Source organism: Bidens hawaiensis, unplaced genomic scaffold, assembly GCF_021521415.1.
Source record: "Bidens hawaiensis isolate Kalapana, Puna unplaced genomic scaffold, B.hawaiensis_p1.1 tig00050724_1, whole genome shotgun sequence".
NCBI lineage: Eukaryota > Viridiplantae > Streptophyta > Magnoliopsida > Asterales > Asteraceae > Bidens > Bidens hawaiensis.
Genome location: NW_027499096.1, coordinates 50,528 through 75,839, shown reverse-complemented (window position 1 = coordinate 75,839; position 25,312 = coordinate 50,528). Strand labels below are relative to the sequence as shown.

Genomic DNA, 25,312 nt, shown 5'->3' with positions numbered 1-25,312 from the left:
ACCTTATATTTTTATAGAAGTATGAGCCAAATGTTGAACTAAAATGTGTGATTGAGAGTCCACACGCTTCAACGGTTAGTTTATAATATGGAATCCTGCAATGGACATAGAGTATAATTAATTGTAGACTAGATGGGTATGATAATCGTCATTCTAGTCAGGGTGAGATAGTAAAAGCTCCTTTTTTTTTGAAGCCGACTAGAGTTACAAATCCTGGTATGATAACATATTATTCAATTGGTGTAGTTAAGGATTAAAAAGTGAGTGGGTGTGTTATAAAAAAGAAAGATGAATGTGTGAATTGATATTCTAATAAAATATAACTAGCTCCTACTAGGACATGTACACTTACAATGATTTTAATGCAACATCGACTGCCCTATGTTTCCTTTATGATATTATACTGGTAGGACCTATTGATCGATGTTAGATATCGTGCCAAGATATGTTTGGAAAATGCTATCTGACGAATCAATTAAGGATCATGCTTTGATTATAACCACATGACAAATTGTTGGTGTTTGTTTATATATGCATGATTTTAAGAAAGTGGCAAAGAAAAAGTTTATATGGAAACATGAGCAATGATGTTTGTCATGTATTTGAGACAGTGAAATGTCTAATAATATTGCATGCGTTTGCAAAAATCAAACTGGAGTATATATTGCTGCTGCTGCTGCTGCTGCCTGATTTTGTTTTATCTTTATCATTTTTAAAAGAAGTAAAGAACACTCGGCCGACCAGAAGTTTGAGTGTGAAATTTTCACCACTTATTCCAAGTTATTAATTTATTAAGTAATACAAATACATGATATTATAATTTAAGATAATTTAAGACCTTTTGTTTTACTAATCAAGTCCTAATTACCCTATTAACCTCTGGATCACCGGAATATTTATTCCATTGCGTTGCGATTTAACTAAAAAGTTCATAACACATTATCGAGATTTAACTAACCCAGCAAGCACGTTGTGGTTTAATTAACAAAATAAATTAAAAGAAAAGTGTGATTGGTTAGTTTGGGCCGGATCAAATGCATCTCACGGATACAATTTGAGCATTAATGTGTTAGCTGGGTTTAACACCCAACTTTTGCAAGCTCGTTTTGGTGTTTGGCGCCTGTGGGTTTAACGCCCACAACAAGTGGCCTAAGGAAGAGGGTGGGTAACAAAGACAACTCGGTGAAACAGTGAGCAACATGTTTGATGAATTTGCGATTGAACTTACGTCTTGATGAGTGTATTGTAGCCGAAGTTACGACCTACGTAAATGTTTTCTACAAACTTTAGAAAAAGTAATTGCCCTTTTCTATCATAAATCTAGTGTTCCCTATTCATAAATATATGAAGATTCCCGTAAATATATACAGTACCAAACGTAGGTATTTATAAAAGTCCTCATCGACTTAACCAATATAATAGTACTCATGAATAAGTATTAAACAATAGAGTTAAATTCACTAATGCTTATGAACTTTTCTATACGTGCACTTTTAAGATGACTATTTTTGCATTAATTACGTCTATAGTAACCTTAAAAATACAATCCATTTAATGATTTAAAGTATATCTTTTTGCTGAATGGAGTATCTAATAAAAAACATTGTCCTTGATTAGGACATATACTCTAGGCCCCACACAGCCTTGCTACCTAATGTACTTAATTTCCTTATTTATATGATGTTTGGGCCCAACATGCTACCACTTTTGCTCTTTTCTCTCTGTATATACGGTAGACTTCATCATCAAATAACTTGCCAAAGTCCCCTTTCTCTATTAAGGACTTGTAATACTCTATTTGATCTTTTCATTCTAATTTAAAATGGAAGGATTGGGTAGAAACTTTTTATGTTATGTTTTCATCCTGTTATTTGTGACCATTGAAGTGATGGAAATGAGTGATGCAAGGAAACTAGCTGAAAATGCTAGGTGCACCATGAAATGCCCCGAGAGAAAACAGGTGACAGAAGAAAACGGTGCTACAGACAGTAGCCAAAGGTCATCACCTTCCGGTGTGGACGCTTTTCGGCCTACTACACCCGGTCACAGTCCGGGTGTTGGCCATTCAGTTCACAACTAGTTAAATAACTTCGTAGCTACTTAATTGCTAGTGAGGTGAAGAGAGGTATGCTTACGGCCACCTTTTTTTTTTCTTCTTGTATTGCACCTTTGTTTTCGTAGCCAATTCGTGTTTGGGAGATGTAAAAGTGTTTCACTTCTTTAAGTTGTAATATGTGATTTAATGTAAGTTTTTTTTTCATGTTAGTGTCAATTGTACTATTTTTTTTTCTTTCTTTAGTGTCAATTGTACTAAAGATGGCAAGAAAAAAAAATGACCACTCAATATTAACTGTCTGTGGAGTTTTATCACAATACATAGATTCGAACTCATGAATAGAAAATGGTTAAAAGAACGTGTGGTACAACCGTATAGGACAATGTATATGACATCAACACAACGATATTACAAACATATATGGCTATCTATTTTCGTGATACAATTATTATAACAAGCACAACTGAAGAAAGCATGGGCAACTCAATTTTTGGAAGATATGATTTCCTCAAAGTGTTCTTATTGCTACAACGAAAAAGAAAGAAAGACATAATTTAAAGGAAAAGAAACGTGATGATATTATACAACATTCAATAGTGCAAACATGAAGTTACCCTTGAGGTCCTACATGTAGAAACCGTACTTAACAAGCAATAGAATACCCTAAACCCTACATGTTTACTTGTATTGTTGTAGTTGATTGATGACATTGTTGATTGTTTAGGTTGATCATCATTGTGAAGGGTGAACAAAATCAAACGCTAAGATTCTTGCCTTATAAAGTGAGCGTTTGTAGTTACATTACAGCTAATCAACCAATTTATTTGCTAAATCTGCGTTATGCTGTAATACAATGCACAATATCGTATGATTTTGAAAGACTATTGTTATGCAAAGGAAAAACAAACATTATACGACGCTAATAAATATTCTTGATCTTATTAACTAGACTTTCCCTTTCACAAGCAATTTTGATTTGCATAGTCATTATATAAAACAACTTACATTACAATGAGACAACTTACATTACAATGTATTATGGAATAATCTAAACTTATAAAAGCGGATATATGATGTGCCTTGTGTAACATAAACTAGATGCACATGACAATGTATATACTAATCATAAACATGTTCTTGACATGTTATGAGCCATCTCACTACGGTAACCTAAACCAACTTTGTAACACACGAGAAGACCCATTAAGGTCCATAGTGTACCAATCACTATTACACTATACACGTCTTTAATAACAAAAAGAATTTTCATGGCCAAATGTGTTTTTGTGTAACCTAAACCATTTCACTAACATGTCCATTAACGCCTATCAGTGTACTAAGCATTACACACTTGCACTTTAACACTCAAATGACCTATTATGATCTAACATGATTTTGTGTAATTTAAACCTATCAACTAGCACATGGCTTGTGCTGGTTCCAACCACACCATTTTAGCATTAGGGTGTGAACCCAATGCTAAGATGCATCCACCCAAACATCTATTTGGCTAGACGGACGATGGTAAGTTTGGGTGGTAAGTATTGTTTTCATGTTTTGTATCGAATTATTGATCTAATATGTGCAATATCCATATTTTGAAAAGCTCATTCCATAGTTCTTGGGCTTACTATATTGATTGAGAGCTGAAGCGTTGATCCATGTACCAACATCCATATTGTGTAAGTACATTTTTAACCCTGATGAGTATACATGCGTATTTAAATTTATGTCATTATGATTAATTGTATTTACATATGTATATGGTTGTATAGGGAGGATCCCACTCTGGATGGCAATATCTTTTTTTTAACAGCTTGATGTTGTACATTATGGAGATTGAACCATTGACCTTCTATTTAGCATCCAAACCACCTTACCACCTAATCAAAATGGGAATGGCGGATGGCAGGATCTACGACACATGGTGAATGAGCTTGCAAAATCGGTACATTGAGATTATGAAGCGTTTGATAGTGAGCACTTCAACATTATCATCCACACCCTCCTAGTAGGAAACGAGAGTCATTTTGCCACGACATGATCAATCAAGTACTTGTTACTTTCATCGACATATGGCTAACAGACGGATCTTGGCATTGGTGAACTTTGTGTGAATTATAGTGCTTTTCTTATTCATGCATGGGATTGTTTTAAAAGGGTATGTCATGAATTAATCCCAGCTTAAAATATTCATAAAATCTCGAAATAATATTTTTAATGTCATGTGTACATGTTTCTGCCATACAAAATAAGAGTTTGACTGAAAACTTCCAAAACAAGAAGACTGCCGAGAAATACAAATTAATGTTTCACCAACCCCATTAAAGAAATGCTATTGGAGATGACGCCAACCAGTCAACCACTATACACTGGCCCATGCTAGTTTGGTGTGCTTCTTAATTTGTCTCAAGCCAACATTTTTTTCTATTATATATGGTTCGATATATTTCGGTGCTTGGATTTATTACTATTTGCCGTTAAAGTTTTCAGGTCAAGCTAGAACTGATCAGACGTTAGCTATTTGTTTTTAAAATTTCTGATTTTATCTAGTTATTATTTAGGGTTTTAGTTTTAATTGGGTTATTAGGCCATTTCTTAATTGAAATTATGGGTTTATTTGGGTTTAGTATTTAGTAATTAATTTAGTTTCTTTATATATTTTATCTAAGAAAAAGTTTATTTACTAACTTTTAACTAAAATGTTCTTAATTAACGGCTTTAAATATATGTTTTTTTTTAAAAAATGATATGGTTTCGCTCGTTAATGTGATGTTATACTTATATATAAAACTGAAAATAGATTGGGTGGGTTCGGGCGAAACTGAACCCGCAAGCCTAGCTCAGCCGCTGCCACGTACTGTGCTTAACGCCTAACACTCTAGCATTTCGGGATTCGCAACCAGCATTTCTTGACCAATGTAAGTTAGTTTTTGTTGTTGTTTGCTATCTTAATTATATATGAGCTGAAGCATGACCTTCAGCTCCTTGATCTAGGGAAAACATGCATGCCGCTTTTGGTTTATTCCACTGTAATATTATATATACATTGCAACTTGTGCTGAAATTGAGAATCTTTCTGTTAACTGCCAAGAATCCTTGTACATTTGGTGGGCTATTAAACTAAACAGATCTTAATTGCTTTGGCTGGCTGGCTAGTTAGCTTTATGCGTTATGGAAAGGGCACTTACTCTATACCCGGTGCTCTTAAACAACGTCCCCCCTTTAGTAATATTTATATATGCGTAGATTCTTTTCAAAAATAAAATAATGTTATGGTTTTATTTTATAACAAGATGGAAATGTGTTTAAATAGGTAAAGCATATATCTATTTCCTTATAAATGTTACCGATACAAAGTTGTACTCGGTAAATCCCATCAATTACAAAACTATAGTAAGATCTGAGAAGGATAAGATGTAGACAAACTTACCTTTATCCCTAAGAATAGAAAGGTTGATGAGGCAAAGTAATTAATTAATTCAATTCACAATATGGAACCATATAATAAATACCAAAATAAGCCTGTTAGACCCAAAATATTTTCAAATTAGACATGAAGAAGTTTTTTTTACCTATTTATAATAGATGATCACTCACACACTGGCGAAGCTTGGACCAAGATACCGAGGGAGGGCTCAAATTTTCGAACGAAAACAAATAAATTTACACTACTACGCAAAAAACAGGAGGACCGGGCCCACCCCAGGCCCTAAGCAACCTTCACCACTACACTCACATAGTCAGATCTTAACACATAAGCTTTCATGGCCCCTATTAGGCATCAAAGGGCCGACACAAAATACCATGTAAACTGAGTTGGCAAAACCTTAGTATGGCGTGCATTGTGATCAAGCTATAGAAATGCCTAAACGACGATAAATGGGCTCTAGTGATGCTATACACTTCTTTTTATGTTTCTTGGGAAGGGCAATATCTACAATAATGGTTAGACTAAGGTTATGTTTGTTTTTGCTTAAAAGGTCTACAAGGGGCTTACGTCTTCGGGCGCGCAGATATAAACTTCTGAAGACTGTTTGTTTTTTTTAAAAAAATATGAAAAATGCTTTTATGGTCTTAGAAAATAAGCTATTGTTCAACTTCTTCACACTCCTTCACCGTCTACTACCACCACCCATCGTTCGCCAACACCTCTGTCCACCACCCACCACCACCACCACCACCACCACCACCCACCGTCACCGTCCACCACCACCACCCACACCGTTCGCCACCACCACCGTCCCCCACCCACCACCACCACCACCACCGTCCACCACCGTCCACCACCGTCCACTACCACCGTTCACCGTCTACCCAATCGTCTGTCACCAATCGTCCACCACCACCCACTTCCACAGTTCATACACCACCACTAATTATTTTAGCAGTCTACAAACGTTAAATGACTTCTATCTACTGTGATATGTATGATATGTAACTAATTTTCAGCTTATGCAGACGATATCTAGTTTATAAAACAAACAGTATTATATTTTCAGATTGCAGATCTTCAGACCACATCTTCAGTTGCAGACATGAAATCAGATTGCAGACAGTTTTTCTATTTAAAAACAAACAACACATAAGTTGGAGCCTCACTATCAGCGTCTGGGCAACAGTGGTTGCCCAGGCACATGGTTGCAAAAGTGTTTATAAGCTGCTAGGTCGGTTGACTAGGAAGTAGCGAGTGCTCGACCTATGTGGGGACTGCCGGGGAGTACTCGGACATGGCTAATTACAAAGAAATTAACTTTTGGAAAATTATTTATATGTTAAATTTAATAAGTTTACTAATATTTAAAATCAGATACGTGAATAACAATATTAATCAAATGAACACATTTTCAAAATCGCCTAAATCAAGTAATCGCTGAGTAGTTTTAGTAATAATCGAGAAGTTCCGAGTTGACCACTGACTAGATCCGAGTAATTGTCGACTAATTCCAAGTAATCGTCGAGCAGCTCCGAGTTTAAGTAATAGGGCCAAGTTAGAGAAAAGGGTCTCGAAAGGGTACCGAATAGCGAGTACTCTGCTGAGCATACTGAGTTTTATGACACTGCCCAGGCATGGATGGTGAGGCTCCACCTTAGCCCAGATGTGAAACACCCCTGAATCAGAAACATCTCAGAGATTGGGTTTACACACACAACAGTTTTTAATCTTGGAATTTACCAAAAAGAACAGCGGAAAACACAATATCATACGTACCCAAAGGTACCATATTCAAATATTATCAAGTAAATTGTATGAATATAGCATACTAAAGAAAAACTTTCTTGGATGCCGTACTAAAGAAAAACCTAGCCTTGTGCTGGTCATTCCTTATTTTAACGTCATTCTTGTTAACTTGATGTGCATATGTATTTAAAGTCAGGCGGTGACTTGTATATTTAATTTACCAAACATACAAGTTATCATACAATAGTATAATAACACATACGCATACCTTAGACACTTTATTACTTACTGCATAAGCTACTTATAATTTATTGTTTAAATCTACGCATATATCAGGGATATATGGGTCATAACAACCCCAACCTCATTCAACTCATAATACTGTGCAATTGCTGACAAGCCACAAATTCATTGCCAACTATGCGTCCATACAAGGACCTAACACGTGGCCATCCAAGGGGCCTAATACGTGCCTATACGAGAGGGATCTGATACGTGCCCATACGAGGGGCTTAACAGAGTATTAGTATCTCCTCTTTAGATACATAATTAGCCTTTGATCATTTCCTTTGCTTCCATAACACCTTGACTAATAGTTGGTTAAGGGGGCGTAATACTTGGAACAATAACCTAGAGGTTGTGGGTTCGAAAGCGATCCTAAGCGCCAATAGCCTTTCCGTTGAGAGAGGCTAATTTACCTCTCACGTGATAGTCCTAGGACGGTCTGACGTGGGCCGGTTTGCATGTCCGGAACAACACGTCTTTTGGAACAATAACACCTTGACTAATGACTTTGTTATGCTCCGTTTGTCTTTTCGGTCAACAATTTTCATTGGCTCCTCAATATAGTTTAAATGGTTACCCACTTCTATATCTTTTAACGATACATGAGTCGTATTTTAAGCCAGCAATTCCTTAGATGAGAAACATGGAAAGTAGGATGAATCAGCTTAGCTCGTCTCGTAGTTGCAACCTATAAGCCACTTCTCCATCTTAGACCAAAATTGTAAACAGTCTAATGAATCTTGAACTTATGTTTCCTTGTTTTTTAAATCAAGTAACCCTTTTCTCTGGGTGAGACCTTTAGCATTAGCTTATTGCTAACATTTAATTCAACGGTCTATGCGGCTTATCTGCATAAGACTTCTGTCTGTCTTGTACAATTTACATACCAGCCTTGATTTGGTTGAACTTATAAGAAGTCAACCTAATCACTTCCAAGCCTCCTAGTTCTTTTTTTTTTGTCCAATCTCACCCTAGCACACAAGAGTCCTACATCGTCTCCCATATAGCATCTCAAAGAGTGACATTCCAGTATTTGCGTGATAGTTGTTGTAGGAGAACTCTGCCAAATGCAAATATTCATCCCAACTAGCACCGATATCAATAACACATGCACGTAGCATTTCCTCAAGAGTTTAAATGGTCATTTTCTAAGGATGATATGCTATGCTAATGTTTAACTTCATACCCACTAGCTCATTAAATATTTTCCAAAATCTAGATGTAGCCCGATATCCTGGTTGGATACAATTGGCACTGATATAGCATTCCTTGCCACAACTTTGTTGATAAGCGTCCCAACCAACTACTCCGAGTTAAAAGTCTCGCGTATCTGTAGAAAATGAACACCTTTTGTTAAATGGTCTACTATCACCCAAATGGTGTCAAACTTTAGCTGTTCATGGTAGCTTAGTTATGAATTCCATGGTAATGTGATCCCATTGCCATTCTGATATCTCTAGCGGCTTAAGCTTACCGTAAGGTTTCAGCTTCTCAAATTTGACTCTAGAGCAAGTCAAATATTTGCTTAAATACTTATTGATGTCACACTTCATGCCCGGCCACTAATAATCTTTCTTTTGGTCTTGATACATCTTATTGATACCCGAATGGACCAACTACTGCGAGTTATGCGCCTCATCTAAGATAGTTTAATCAATTGTTTAAGAATTTTGCAGGGTAAACTTTTGATCGGTACATTAAAAAGTTAATCACAGAACAACTAGAAGAAAACTTAAGGACGGTTTGAGTTTCGATTTAATTACGACAAAAAAAAAACACACACACACATACACATTCAAGACTGTAATTCAAAATGAACAAATGTAATTAAACAATAGCCTCTTGTTTTTAAGTTTTCACACCCGAGTTATGCAGAGGAATCGAGGAGCATATGCTTTTTCTTCCCAGCGTATATTGAAAAGACCAAGAGGATCAAAATGCACATGCATATCATCTTGCATTCAATATATAATGCACATGCATACCATTTTTTACATTCAATATTGTAATTAAAGTTTCTCGTTTCTCTTAAAGCGTAGAGATTTGAATTAAGAATTAATAAACTTTTACCATAATCTTGTGTTTAGGTTGCAACTTGCAAGCATATAATGTACGGTGTTAAACATTTACATTGTTTGTGACCATGTTAGTGCATGCATGCAACATGCATAAGCTGTTGAAAGTAGTCCTCTATACTTAGAATATTGCAAGTTGAAGGAAATATCATGTGAGTTTGAGCCGCAAAGTTGAAATATATAATTATTATTAATAATAATAAACTTGAAGTAGCGAGTGAAGGCATAAGGAATATTTGATAGAATCAGTTTAGTTATGGTGGGCGCTGTCTTTTTACCAAGATCCGTGGAACAAAGATACCCCTTCACGTTTGGAGCTTTGCCTTGTGTCTGACACACCTATGTATAATTAATCCTAGCTAGCTAATCACATGCTTAATCTTCACCATTACAGCTGAAGTTTGATTTCTTTTGAGAAGTAGGCAAGTAGTTCGGAGTTGGTTCTCCTTACACTAATATTTTAGAGCCTAGACTGACTTTTGTGAGGTACATAAGATCGTAAGGAGAGGAGGAACAAGACAATATAAACTTTGAAGCATACGCTCGGCACAAAACGTGACTAGCTTGTTAAGAACTTCAATCTAGCTAGCTGCGTAGCTACAATCCTAAGATGATACGCGACTACCAGGATGATGCGTTTACTATCACCGTTCAGTGGATTAACTTTCTTTTCAAGACTTACGCACAAAATAAAGACAATATTACCAATGATATATTTTTCCATGTTGTTCAAATTAATTATAATGATAATATAAAAAGAAAAATGAATAACATAATATAAAATACACTATAGGGGAATGTTTTAACTTCGGCTTGAAGTTGAGGACACCTTGATTAATAGATCTTTGGTTTTTGGATTGACTTGATCACTAGCTAGAATATTGTTCGGCCTCTTGATCTTGAGTTAACTTACTTGATCGACAAGCAGCTTCTTGGTCGAGTTCCTCGGTTTCATAAGCTAGTCTTAAAACAGCCTTTAAGACTGCTTTGTGCCCGAAATTACACTTGCGAACTCGTTATTTTAAAAATGCATGTCTAGTTTATAAAACAAAAGTTTCCTTACAAATATAATAATGAAAAAACCATGTGAGATTTGAGCCGCCAAGTTGGAAAATATAAAATTAAAGTTTGTCATAAAAAAGAATATCTTATGGAATCATGGAATCAGTTAAGGTGGCTGCTTGGTTTTAGTTGTCTTTTACTAGATTCCAGGAGTTTTTTTTTCTTTTTAAACAAATTTATTAATAACACTAGAATTCCACCTAAGGATTTGAAGCCACTATCATAATTGTAAAAAAGACACTATATCACAAAACCAATATATCATAAGTAGATTCTAGGAGCTAGTAAAGGGTTTTAACTTTTAAGTTCCGGAACCATATATAACCACGGTGTTAACAGAATATAAATTATTAACAAGGAAAACTATCAAATATATATTCCGGCCCGATGTTAAGTCTTCTCTATCTTTGCTTAAACATTAAGACCATACGCATAGCCATTAGTTGGAGACCCTCCGTTCCCATGTGGCAAACCCACTCATAAGGGTAGCGATGGATGCGAATTAATTAAGGCTATGTGTAAATTGTAACACCACTATTTTTCAATTGTTGTCATTTGAGTGTTACATCACCATCACCGTCTCACGATATGTGAGCATGCATATTTTTTTAGTTGAGCCCTCACAAAAGAGAAACGATATGAGTGAGCAATTACCACGCGTTAAACACATTACCAGGTTAAGCAAACCATGAACATTTTGGTCTTCACATGATTAAGTGTTTTTACAACCTTTAATCCAAGAAACTAGTACATAAACAATCAACCATCTCCTAGATTAAGCAATAATAACACTTCTTGCTGCATTCAATGAGGGGTGAATGGTGATTTAGGGATGATCAACAAGTTACTTGGCAGTCTAAGTACTTACTATGTTTACAGTATATATACTATCTCTACAAACATACATCCAATATGCATGTGTTTGTATATATATAACTATATAAGTATTATGGATTTTATTAGGACACTTATTAGACCTATCAAAGTTTTTAAGTTTACTTTAAAATAGTTGCAAATAAATGTTAACAAATATGAGGGGTGGTTTAAAGAATTAGTTGAAACGATATGCGGATGCACACAGCCCATAATACAGTTAAGATTCTGTCTTTATTGGTCGTCTACCCCAGGTTGTCGTCACTACCGGCATGCTCTTTGTATTTTACTTAATTAACACCTTTAAGTATAAATAAGTAATTAAATAAACAGTCATCACTACCTCGTTCCTAGTATACCTAACTTTTTCTGTTTTCCTTTGGCTATATTAGCTCCACAAACTAAAACTACTTCATTCTAACGAAAGAGTTGGCATATGGTGTGTCAATTAGCAAGTTTATATTTAACTAATAAACTTTCCGTACCTTCGCATGGTTTAAAGTCCATTTTCAATTTGACATACATGTGACTAGGGTCTAACACAATCAAAGCTTCAATGATTTTTTAGATTGATGTTATATAAATTAAAGAAAATACAACTTGAAAATCTCTTTTATACATAACTCGTGTCTCTCTTATGAAACCCAAACTCGGTTAATCTATATATGTGCTAACAAATCTTAGATAACAAACAAAATCTATCAACCATAGCTTGGTTATTAAGAAACCCATTAAACCCCTTAATTCTTGGGTAGGGTCTCTTTCTAGGCCTATAATCCCCATAATTTCGGACTTGAAATAGGTGAGCCTTCAACTTCAAGTTTGTCATCTTTGTCTTGTTTCTCCCGAGACACTTCTTGATATCTTGTTGTGTTCTTTGGCCTCCACTTAGCTAGAGCAAACGCCTACTTCTTATAATCATTGCCCTTCCTTTGGTTTGTATCGACTTTACCTTTGAATTCTTGAACTTTCTTACTTGGACTTTGAACCTTGAAACTTGGATCTTTGATTAGAATTTGACTCATACTTGTCTTATTACCTTTAGTGCAACTCTTTGAAGATCCCAACCCGAAAAACCCTTCATTCCAATGCCAGCCTTAGTATAATGACTTGCTATCTTGAATGATTAGTAAATCATATTTCATGTGAATATTACATTCACCTTTAGCTTAACCACAACTTATGATATTGCTTTGTTGACTCGGAATGTAGTAAACATCAGTCAACAAGTGTTGCTCCCCGGTTTTCCTTAAGTTAGTGCGACCTCTTGCCACAAATGTCAGTACAAATCTGTTATCGAATTTCACCTTTCACATGATCCATTCATTTAGTTCATAAATTTAAGTATGATTACCCATCATGTAATTATATGCTTCATTGTTGAGATACCAAGTGTCTTACTCCATGGACTTGGTTTCAAAAATCTTTGGAATCACCCCATTTTCTTTTAGAAAAGACTTTTCTTGATCACATCTTATCATGCATATAGCTAGATCCATACAATCAGTTTGGCTAAGTTAGTTGGATCCGTACAACGATATCACCGAATTTGTGATTTATCCTCCTCTCCCCTTTGACAATCCTTAAATCTCCTTTGACTTGTCTGATTTAACCCACGATCTTTACCATCTTAGCTTTCATACCATCTTGGCCCTCATAATCCTGGTCTTAACCTGTTCCTAGGACCCTACCTTTTCCTTTATACGATGACAATTATTAGTAAAAGACTCGTATTTTGGTAAGTATTATCTTGATTTTTCTGGTTTGGCTCTCCTCGTTCCTTATACGCTTCTTATATATATATATGCCTTTAGACATCGTAAAACACAATGCTTTTCAAATCAACAGCGTGTTTGATTGAGGCTACTATATGAATGAAGCGTTTTCGTAACCCATTAAGAAACTTCTTTGGTAATCTTGTTTCCTTGATTATGGACCACAGTGATGCCGCTTTAGAAGAGTCCGCAAGCTAGTACGTAGTTAACAAATATTGTTTTTAGTGTTTATTTAGTTTATTAAATATACACTTAAATGGATATTGTATCTCAATTGTATACAAATTTACAATAAACTACATGCTAGCTATAATGCTGCAAATTCCAGTTTCTTTTACAAATGATCACATTTTCATTCATATCAGGTGAAGTTCTCTCCCTTAAAACACTTACATTTATGCTTTATTTCTATTCATGCTCTTCTACTATAAATAGTACACCTTATTTCTCCTATTCTTGTAGTAAAGCATGTCTTTTGTATCTCTCTAGATAGCTAGCACCAAATCAAATGGCAAAGAGTAATTCTACTTTAAGCTATTGTGTGATTTTATTTGTTTTGGTGTTGCTTGCAAGTGACTTGAGTTGCGTAGATGGGAGGCGTTTGAAGTCCAGAAAAAGTTTAACTAATGTTCAGAAGATCAAGTCTAATGTAGCGTCTTTCAAGTTTCGAAAGATATCATCAGCGGAAGCGGTAACGAGTAAGACTGAAAAGGTGGATGATTTCAGACCAACCGCACCCGGACATAGTCCTGGGCTGGTCATTCTATTCATAACTAGTTTTTTCCTCCATAGGTTGTTTGCATGCATTCACTCAAGACCTTGTAATTTGATTATTGTTTCTTCATTATGCCTAGTGTAAATGATTTGTATTATCTCCTATAAAAACCGATTTGTTTCAGATAATGTGTATCTTAGATCGTTAGAAGATGTGCAATTATGAAAAAAGAATCTCTATATAACATTTCAAAACATAAACAACACACACAAAGTAGTGTTATATGTCATATGCTATTGATACACATAATCTTTTAAGATTGTGGAGGTTTTTCGATCGACCTAGCTTTCTCACTTCGTAAAACCTTCGTACATGCGTTCTTTCGTTTTGCTATTTAACTAATCAAGTGACTATTCAACTAAATAGAAAATATAACAATGCCTTTCTTTAATAGAAGAATGGAAAGCACAATGCAACTTTTACTTTACATAAAACAACTAGTTCAAATAATGAAAAGTAGCCCAAAAAGGTTTAAGGGGTTTCGTTGAATAACTTATTTTGGAAAGGCACATAAATGTTATATTACATTTGCTTGATTAATTAAAGTAGAAGGTGGCGGCTAAAAGTAATGAGTTTGGGCAGTATTTTTTTCCAAAAGTGATTTTGGGCTCTATGATGGTTAAGTTAGTTTAAGTTGAAAAGAATTGACTAGTGACCCTTTAAAATTTTATGCATATTCAAAAGTTACAAGAGAATATTTGATCAGTCACATCCATATTTCTCATAAATTTTGAACTTATTCCATTAGCTAGGAGTTTCCCCGGGCCAATTGGGAAACATGTATACTGGGTATGTTTGGCAAAACTAGCTGGTGGCTGTTAGCTGAAAGCTAGTAGTTGGTAGCTGTTAGCTGTAGCTTTTTAAATATGCTTAGATGTTTGGCAGAGTAGCTGGAGCTTTTTAGATATATTTAGGTATTTAGCAATAAAACTAATTGGGGGTGCGGCGGATTGCGCGCGCAACCTGACATCAACCGCATAATCGGTGTCGGTACGTGATTTCAAATATATAATTTTTTAAACCAACATCTTTTGATCTGAAATCCTATCCGACCCGGCACCGTTTTAATTTGAAACATGTTCTGACTTGGCCCCTTTCGACTCAAAACCGTACCGACACGAACCGAACTAAATTAACCCTTTTTTATCGACTTGTTCCGACCCTAATTTGGTCTTACACATGACCCGAGCTCGTCTGACTTGACTTGTTGGCAATCATAACCGGTAAAGAAGTATAGCAATATCATACTCAAATTAAAGAGAATAAAATGCTCTTTTTTATGATGTAATTTGTTTAAAAAAATATTAACGTGCAACAAAGTTATGGTCTTTTTAAGAGTCATGGGGTAGTTAGTTTTGAATAAGGGTAAAATATATAACTATTATATAAATTAACAAAATTGATAGAAAGTTCAAATACTAAACTTGTAAATTCAAATGTAAAAGCATCTATCTTTTTCTCATACGCTAGTAGTAGTAGTAGTAGCAGCGTTTAAAAAGGGGAGCTTTTTCTCCAAACTTAAAATCTTGAAGATTTTTCAACCAAACAAAGTTTTTTATTGAGTAAGAGCTTTTTCTTAAAATTTTGAAGCTTGAAGCTCCTAAAAGCTTTTTGCCAAACATACCCACTATCTTACGAGGTCGATTAGGGCTCGCCAAACCGCTCAATGATTGAACCCCGCCTGTATGAGGCTGTGACTCTGCTTGACGCCTCGAGTCTTGTTTAGGGCTATCCAAACTGCTCAACACTTGAAAACCGGTCAACACTTGATCGAAAAATGCTCGCTTGATTTCGACTCGATTTGAATACGAGTCAATCGACTGGGTTTGGTTTATAAACAAGCGAAGCACGAGCAGACCCTTGTCTGGTCCGACTCGTGAGCACCCTTAGGACTGGCCCAAGGGTGAGGCAGCCCAAACCCTTGCTTTGGGCCCTCACTTTCCAAAGCACTTCATTTTTAAAATATATATATATATATAAATAAATTTATGTTAGTCTGGCCCAAGTTTCTACTGACTCTACAATCAGACTTCGAGTGGTCCTCTCTGAGTCCCCGACTCCTGTTGAACTGACACAACTTTGTGTGTTAAATGGTTCATAGTTTAGGATAATCCGCACCTTTGTGTTCGTTTCTTTTTATTAGTTAATTCACACTTAGTTAGTCTTCATTTTCTGTGTTTGAAATATTGTGCAATGTAATATTGTTTTGGAAATGAAGACTTGCTTTTTTAGACCAAAAACATAGGTAACAATGTTACCATAATCCTTATTGTTGATGTCTAATATGACCCTTCGCCACCGTTAATCATCGTCGATTTCATCTAAGAATGCTAGATGTTAGCAATTGTAAGGTTATTATTAAATAAGAAGGATTTTATGAGTTCCTATTTCTCTCTCTCTCTCTCTCCCTTTGCATGTGATGAAATAGACAGATACCGAAAAATATGTAACGCTAATAAGAGCATCCCCACCTATAAACCAATTCAAACATTTACCTCATCGTCACATCATATTCTAAACTTTTCACCAAAAAAACCTCAGTTTTCCTCCACCCATAAACCAATCTAAACCCCATTAAAATATAATAAATATGTATATATGTGTGTGTGTATATGATTTGTGTGTAGTGGTTGTGGTGGGGCCACTACAAACCCACCTCCTAAACGTTTGAGAATGCAAACCAAACCTAACACAAACGTTTGTCTCCACCCATAAACTAATCTAAACCTCATGCCATGTCACCAAAAACTAATGAGTGGAGATACTCTAAGAATCGTACAAACTGCATTAAACTAATCTAAACCTCATGCTTAACACTAACACATTATGAGTAGCCAAGAACTTGCAAATTAATAGATATATAATTTCAAACTCAAATCAAGCGAAATCAAAACTATTATTTCCTATTTTGCTTAAAAGTAAGATGCTAATGATACATTTCCATAATCTAGTAAGAACCAAAGAAGTGATCACTGTCCATTAGTGTCACGGACATTTAAAATTGTGGACCTAAGATGAATCTATTCACATCCAACCCAACCAATAGATATTTGTTGTGTGGTGAGTATGCTTCTATCTATTGTCCACATCTTTATCTATCCCATATTAGCCTTTGGCAAAATCATTAATAAGTTATCATAAAATAAGATCACAAACACATATCCCATAAGTTCTTGCACAATGGATTTGAATAATTGCCTTAGAACATGAAATATAATTGATAATACACTGCCAATTGAATACATGTTCTAGCTAGTTTCTTGCTCAATCTGTAAGTAAATCAGGTATAAATAAACCAAATATAAACCCACAGAAACTAAATTTTACAGATTTACAACATGATCATCAATCATTACACTCGGTTATTCATGGCGGCTAGTCTGTTAACGCGTTTTAGCAAGGGTCCGACTGGATACGCCATGCAACAACTTAACAAACCCAAGAAAACTGAGCTTTCCATCGGTGTGCCTGATCCAATCATGCAAAACAGAATGAACTGGAACCGATGGCCCGAGACCAAGTTCCTGAAAAGGCAAAATAATGGGTAAAGGTCAAGAAAAGAAGACGATTTTAAAAGGTTTCTAGGAAAGTTAAACAGCGCAAGTTCATCAACCAACGCATGTTAAAATGGGTCGATTTCGGTCATATTTTATTGTTACAAGCAAAATTTTTAAAATTGGTTAAAAGGGAACCATCGCGCATAGAATAGAACTTATGCGTGTACAACATCCTAGATTGTCTATATAGAAAAAATGGATCATGCTTTTAAGTTTTAATAACAATATTTGTAGCTATAATTAACATGATTAGGAGTAATTAATTATCTAAGAAATTCTAGAAGTCCTTCAACCTGATATTAGTATATTAAAGTCCCTAAACTTGCCAAAACTATACGAAAAAGTCATTAAACTAATATTTGTATATATTAAGGTCCCTAAAATTTTACAAATTGCACATACTTATGATTATTTTTTTCAAATAATGGCGTGTTAACTCTTAAGCTGGTCAAACTTTAATAAAGTGACCTTTAACATATTTATGAAAAAATATATATACATATATTGACCGATACAAGAGTTAACAAGTCATTATTTTAGAGGGAAAAAAAGGTTAATGTTGTTTATATATTATTACTTACAGAAGCGAGTTCTTCGATCATGATGGCCCTGTTCCCATCTTTGTCAAATATTTCATATGCGCCACGTGCAATCTCTTCCCATCTATCAAGAGCCTCAAGCTGATGCACACTTAATGCAGCTGCACAAAATTCATCAAACTCCATTCTTCTATATTGAAGTGCATTAAGCTGCATACAAACGAATAATGTTCTAATCATCTAAAAGATAATAATATGTAACCGAGTAAGAAATACATCTAAGGTTTGTTTTACTAACAACCATACCGATGTTAGAAAATCATGGACTCGTGACTCCTTCATGGCTTCGGTAGCATGCTTCAACAAGGCCTGACCAGATCATAAAAATTTAAGTAGTCAAGACTGAGGTCAAATTTAAGGAGGTTTATTCGTTTGGTTGATTACTAACCGTTTTGATATTCTCCATGCTTATGGATCCGGTTTTGTTTGGTTCTAATAATGAAAATTGCTCCTTTAGATAGAATAACTCATCAGGGCCTAATGTCTTTACTAAAGCCTGCAAATGAGAAAAAAACCAAATGTGTTACTTCTTTTCAACCATATAAGTCGGTCGATTTGGGTTATCTTAATCTCAAACAAGTCAAAATAATTATTAACCACGGGGAATGGGTCAAGAGGGTTAAATGTTTATCTATAATTCCATATGCATATAACATCCTTAATAGCTTTATTCGAAGAATGAGATTATTATCAAAATAATATTGTCTTCATAATCAAACTTAGTGTATTAAATAATTATTTAAATTTTAAACGGATGGACAAAAGGGGGTTTTCGGGTCAACCTGGCCTGTACAAAATTTGACTTGTTCCAACCCGAACCCATTTTGACCCGTTATCCAGCCCGCCTATATAGAAAAGCTAGATATCTTGAATTTGAAATTTACCTTTCTGGTTCATGAAATATAGCAGTTTGACTTTGTTAACTTATGTAGAGGTCGTGTTTCAATCATAGTCGGTCGATGTAGGTATTTAAATCTCAAACGGGTCAAATTAAAATATTTACCTAAGTGAATGGATCAAACGGGCTAAATGTTATTTATCTTTATACAAACAACCTCCTAAATAACTCTATCCAAACATGTTATTAATGCAAAAATAATATCATTAAAATCTAAATTAACATATGTTTATTGATAAGTTTAGGCAGCCCTTCAAGAAAAACATACCCGTATAGCGGCTTTACGAAGAGCAGACGAACGCATATAACTCTTCATGTGTCTCAGTATCGAGACATCAAGTGGCACTTTTACATCATTCGTATCTCTAATCCACGGATGACCTACAAAATTCCATCCTAATCAATTCAAAACATTCAAACCTTAATTATCACTAAACACTAAACCGAAAAACACATACTCAACGCTTGAGCAGCTGTCATTCTTTTCCTAGGATCCTTGTTTAATAATCGTTTAACAAAATCTTTCGCCTCAAAGGATAATGTAGGCCAAGGTACTTCATCAAAACTTGGATGAGCTTTTAAAACGGCCCGAAAGATCCCAGATTCAGTTCGGGCCCAAAAGGGCCTGCTTCCGCATAATAGAATGTATGCTATAACACCAATACTCCATACATCAGCCTCAGTGCTATATGATCTATGTAGAACTTCAGGCGCCACATAATATGCACTTCCAACGATGTCATTAAGACGTTCGTCTACAAAACATATATGTTTGAATCAGAAAAACAGATATTATATATGTGTGAAAACTGAAAACATATATGTATACTATATACAAAGTACCTGGTTTTACGAAATCAGATAAGCCGAAATCTATGGCTTTGAGTTGTGAGTTTTCGTCTTTGGATGTAAATAAGAAATTCTGATTCACCAACAAGAAACCGTTAAATACTGATTTATGGAATTAATTGATTTTTTGTGATTTAATATTAAAACATAAGACACTTCTACTGACTACAAAAGTGCAAACTTGGCATCATTGTGTCAAAGTATTTAAATTATAAAACTTTCTAGAAAAGAAAATTTTGAATTCTCAATGAGACAAGACATCCTTATGAAATATAAAATTACAAAAATTAAATCAAAAGCATGAGTTGACACATGAAAACTACAACATTACTACTTTAGGTAAGTTTGCACTTTTCATGCTACATTTGCTTAATTATTCATTTTCATACATATATTCATTAAATTTCCATAATGCCATATGTTTGTAAACATTTTTTGTGCGCAACAGTTTATTTTTCGTATATCATTAGAAAAGTGATGACTTTGGCCTAGATCGATTTGATTAGCTCACCTCAGGCTTTAAGTCACGGTGCACAACACCTTGAAGATGACAAAATGCAACGACATTTAATATTTGCATTAACACAACCTTAGCATCGTCTTCTGGGTATTTTCCGCCCCTTCAAACACAAATTCACATTTTAATTTTAAAATTTTAATAATGTCTTTTGGGATGAAAATTGCAGGTAAAATACAATATTAAACATTTAAGTAATCAGATAGACATGATACCTTGAAAGTATTCTATCCAAAAGCTCCCCTCCTTCACATAGCCTAAAAATTGTATAAACATCAAGAAAGCATAAGATTAAATTAATTAGATTGTCTGCCCCATAGACTTATTCACAAATAATAAATTAAAATTTCACCACTTACTCCATTACAACATAGACATTATCATGGTCTTCATACGCATTGTAAAATTTCACCAAGTTTTCATGTCCCGACAAAGCTTTTAAAATCTTTACTTCCCGTCTCACATCTTCAATCGCTATGGCGGTTGTCATCTGCACGAAAAAAGTGTTTCAAATTATATTTGACATTATTCATAATCTATCTATATATATCAAACATGGTGCAAAAGCAAATACACAAGTTCTCCACTCATGTTTCACTAAATTTGTAACATTACCATTTAAAGAAATTTCAAAATAACCTAATTGATTTAACAATCACACCACAAGATTCTTCTTTTGGTTATTCTTTCTTTGTCTTCTATTAAAGGGTACTTTAGGTACTTGATTACTTCCTCAAACTGCTTGTCAAAACTGGTAAGAATATGTATGCTAACTTCTGGATAAAAAGTCAATATTTTAAAAACAAAATCCAACTTTTAAGATCAAATTCAAAGCCCAATTCAAGATATAATAACAAAGAGTAAAACCTAATAATAACAACAAATACTTTTAACAGCGAAAGGAAAAAACGTAACAATATACTTATAGCATCTCATATTCTCGTGTCAATAAGTATTTGTATTGATCCCGAAACTAATCACATAAACTAACAACACCTTAATTATTCAAAAAACCAAACCTTTGACTTTGGGATAATTTTAACTGCAACTTCTTGACCCTTAAATTCACCTTTCTTGAACTTAGCTTTACAAGTATGCCCAAAATGCCCTCTGCCCACTTCTTCACCAATTTCATATTTACTCCCAAAATGCTTCGAAAACCCGAAACTTTTATCCAAACCCGCATTCCTTTCGGCCTCATCCGCCTCCGGTATCGCCGCAGTGGCCGCCTTATGCCGCCTCGCCAACGCCTTAATATGCTTCGCCGGAGACGGCGGCGGAAACGGCCGTTTAAAGAATCTTCTGGGTGTGGTTGAATTTGAATTATTATTATTATTATTTGTTGCTGGTGATGATTTCTTTGAGAACAAATAGTGTGCTGGACTTGGACTGTAAAAAGAAAAAAAAGGTGATTTTTTTATATTTACACCCACTAAAGATTCATCTTTCTTGATATCATTTGGTTCTGTGTCACCGGAATCTTTCGCCGGAATATTCGTGTTCCGGTGGCCGGAGAGTTTGGGTTTTGAGGTGCAAACACCCATTTGGCAAATTGGGAACTACCCTTTGAAAAAGATTGAAGCTTTTTATGAGATCTTGAATAATCTTGAAATCAAGATTTTGAAATTGGTTTGGGGTTTGGTGAGGTTTGTGTTGGGTGATGGAGAAGTGTTGTGGTGTTGAGTTGAGATCTATTGGTGATAAAAGGAATGTGGGTTAATGGGAATTGACCAATGAGAAAGTGGAGATTAAATGATGGTTGTTTGAAGTTTGAACAACATCAAGATGGTCCAAAGATTGATTATTTTAAGCGAGCTTAAACCTTATAAAAGGAATATTAAATAATAAAGAGAATGATGGTTGTGTGAAAGAGTCCATTTGGAAGTGGACACATATGTTAATAGTTAATACTCTTAGCAAGACAAATTGAATTATAACTTTTAGTTTAATAAAGATTATTTTTTTAATTAAAAGATATTTGACATCACACTTAAACCATGGTATGATGTATGATTGTAGGAATGCATGTAGTATCTTACATCTTAGATACAAGGTAGGATGTTGAGGCATCTGATTAATGGTCATCATGTTTTTACATGTTGGACTGACGTTAGAAGTTTACGGGCGATCACTATATTTCTTGACTCTCACTTATTTCTTGTTTGAGAATTTCTGATCCCACGGATTTCACCCTGAATCTCTTCTTACAACGTAATATGTGTCTATTTTTTCCTCTTTATCTTTCTTCTACGTTAACTTAAAAATCTCTTTTAAATATTATTTTGTTTTATTGTTGTTATTATTGGTGTTATTATTTTACTTGAATGAAAGCCCTCACTACCTTTTACGAGCCAATATGACTATCATCAATGTAAAGCACGTGTTCATAGAGTGGAGTTACTTTGATAATAGCAAATAAAGCAAGATTTTATAAACAAGTCAAATATGGGGATAACTAACTCATGGATTATAAATAAACGGTTCTTCTTTCAAATTTCTTGTTCACATCTTACAATATACTTACTAATAAAAGAAAATGTTGAAGCTTAGGTCAAACTTATATTTTTTCTAATTTCTAATCTCTCATCTTATTCATTCTAGCTATCTATGGGTCATGAGTCAAAATCATTTTGTCAAGCGGGTTATAACATAGTGTGGATTTTATAACATAGTGTAATTTTCATGCCTGAAGTTTGACCAAATACGCAATTTTAGCACATTTTTTAAATTTCTTGCAAATTCACATCTGATGTTTCCAAAACTATGCTATTTTAGTAATTTTCGTTAACCTGTTTGTTTTTCCTTTTAATCTACATTAAATTAATTCATAAGTATTTTGATAATCATAATTGAAATAAATAACATTTTTTTATTTTTATCGTTTGATAAATCCCATGTAATACACGGGTTCAAAAACTAGTGTACCTGATATAGTTGGAATGCATCTGGTGCGTCTTTGTCAATGTTTGAATGAAGTTAGAGCTATTAATCGTCTAAGCACTCAAAGTTGGATCTCCATATTTTGAGATCAATAACATGTAAATTTTCAAGGAATTGGGATCCTGTTTATTTTATTTTTTACTATTTATATATTTTGGAAGTTTATTTAAAAACTTTTCAAATTTAGTTTCCTTATTATTTTTTTTATCTTGCTTCTTTTTGAATTCGGTCATATTCTTCTATGAGATAAGATATAGAGTTTTGGTTTTTATTACTGTTTGACATTATTCTTTTAAGGGTTCGATCAAAACATTTGATTCTTCTAAGCTTTTGATTAAGAAACGTTTGTGTTCCACCTTGTGTTTTCCTTCGCATCACATTGCATTAGGTAGAGAATGAAAACCCTTCAAAATTGCACTACAACACCATGCTATTACATACAACAAAATAATATTAAAAGTACAATAAAATGAACTACAATAATTATTATAAATCTAGTTTAAATTATAACATAATAATAACCATTTGAGTATTAACATAATTACTCTAATGTCACATATTAAATAAATAACTACCTGTTAAACAATAACCCATAATCACAAATCATAAATAAAGAATATACTGTTAATTGATAAATGATATATTTGAAAAAGGATATATATCAGAAGAGATTATTTCAAAGATATAATATGAGGGAGGGAATGCATGTATGTATCATTGCCTATGTCATGGCCTCTTTCTTTTATAACCATTTACCATAAGCAATGCTGCTTTAGAGCATAAAATAATAAACAATGATAAAGAGAATGTCAACTGTCTATGTTTTTTGCTTTTTGTTGCAGCAAATGGAATGTCAATAAGTATTTTTGGTCCGGATATAATATTGTCATTGAGGGATTTAACACCTTTTGTATGCTTTTTCTAATGTTAAAATGCTCTATATATTTATTTTAATATTCGGTGTCTTTTTCTTTTTACACATACAAAATTTTGTAAGTGTGTGGTGTTTTGAGTACTGTTTCTAAAGAATTGTTATAAATATATTTCAACACGCGGCAAGTCAACATTATTTTTTGTAGCTTATTAAATTTCCTAAAAAGCAAAAGTTGTGACCAAAACTCCGAAAAGGAATAAATGGACAATATATTTTGTAAGAGCATCCATAGCGTAAGGTTTGCGGATGCTCGTCCATCTTATGTGACAGACCACAAACAAATGACGTTGTGAAGCAAGTTTGTGACGGGTTTTGTGTCTTCAAAAGAGAGGCGGACAAGAGGCATGGGCAGATCCAATATGTCCATCTCATATGGCATGGCACAAACGAGTGACGTTGTGAAGCAAGTTTGTGAGCTTAAGTTTGTGGCAGGTTTTGTGTCTTCAAAAGAGAGGCGGGCGAGAGGCATGGGCGGATCCAATATGGGTTCATCGGGGATCACGAGAACTCAATGACTTTAAAATTTTACGTCAAAACTATATATAAAAAGTTTCAGTGAAGCCAAGATTTTTAGAAGTAAAGTAATAACAAAAGGTTTAAAATGTTGTAGTGGTAAACTTCTTGTCCCGAAAAATGAACCGAAACTGAAAAGTTGACGAAAACGAAACAAAAAAACAAAATTGAACCAAACTAATCGAAACCGAAAAATCGATCAAAACGAAACTAAAACACTGACCGTACAAAAATGAAACTAAAAAAACCGACCAAAACGAAACAAAAAACCAAAAACGAAACCGAAATCGACCAAAAAGAAACAAAAGAAACCGAAAACCAACTTGTCCAGTGTGAAAACTGGTGTCGGCTAGAAACCTGATCCAAGCCAAAACCTAAAATGAACTCGTTCCAACCCAAAACCTGTTTCGACACTTTTCCTT

The 25,312-nt window shown here is 34.4% G+C and overlaps 1 protein-coding gene across 1 annotated transcript; it reads right to left on the bottom strand.

The window, feature by feature from the left end:
• Nucleotides 1-17,318: 17,318 nt before the first annotated feature.
• Nucleotides 17,319-22,142, bottom strand: LOC143598701 (CDPK-related kinase 5-like). The gene is made up of 11 exons (XM_077076852.1): nt 21,523-22,142; nt 20,863-20,993; nt 20,719-20,760; nt 20,498-20,606; nt 19,981-20,059; nt 19,596-19,892; nt 19,406-19,518; nt 18,628-18,735; nt 18,486-18,548; nt 18,222-18,389; nt 17,319-17,607 (listed from the first exon to the last, which is right to left on the bottom strand). The coding sequence occupies exons 1-11, from the start codon at nt 22,045-22,047 to the stop codon at nt 17,467-17,469; spliced, it is 1,776 nt and encodes a 591-aa protein (XP_076932967.1). The 5' UTR covers nt 22,048-22,142; the 3' UTR covers nt 17,319-17,466.
• Between the last annotated feature and the right edge of the window lie 3,170 nt (nt 22,143-25,312).

Coding starts and splice junctions, on each gene's coding strand:
- LOC143598701 (XM_077076852.1), bottom strand. CDS start 22,047: ATGGGTGTTTGCACCTCAAAACCCAAACTCTCCGGCCACCGGAACACG. Junction 20,060..20,497: donor ACCGTGACTTAAAGCCTGAG/GTGAGCTAATCA, acceptor TTGGTGAATCAG/AATTTCTTATTTACATCCAA. Junction 18,390..18,485: donor TCCATGATTTTCTAACATCG/GTATGGTTGTTA, acceptor GTTTGTATGCAG/CTTAATGCACTTCAATATAG.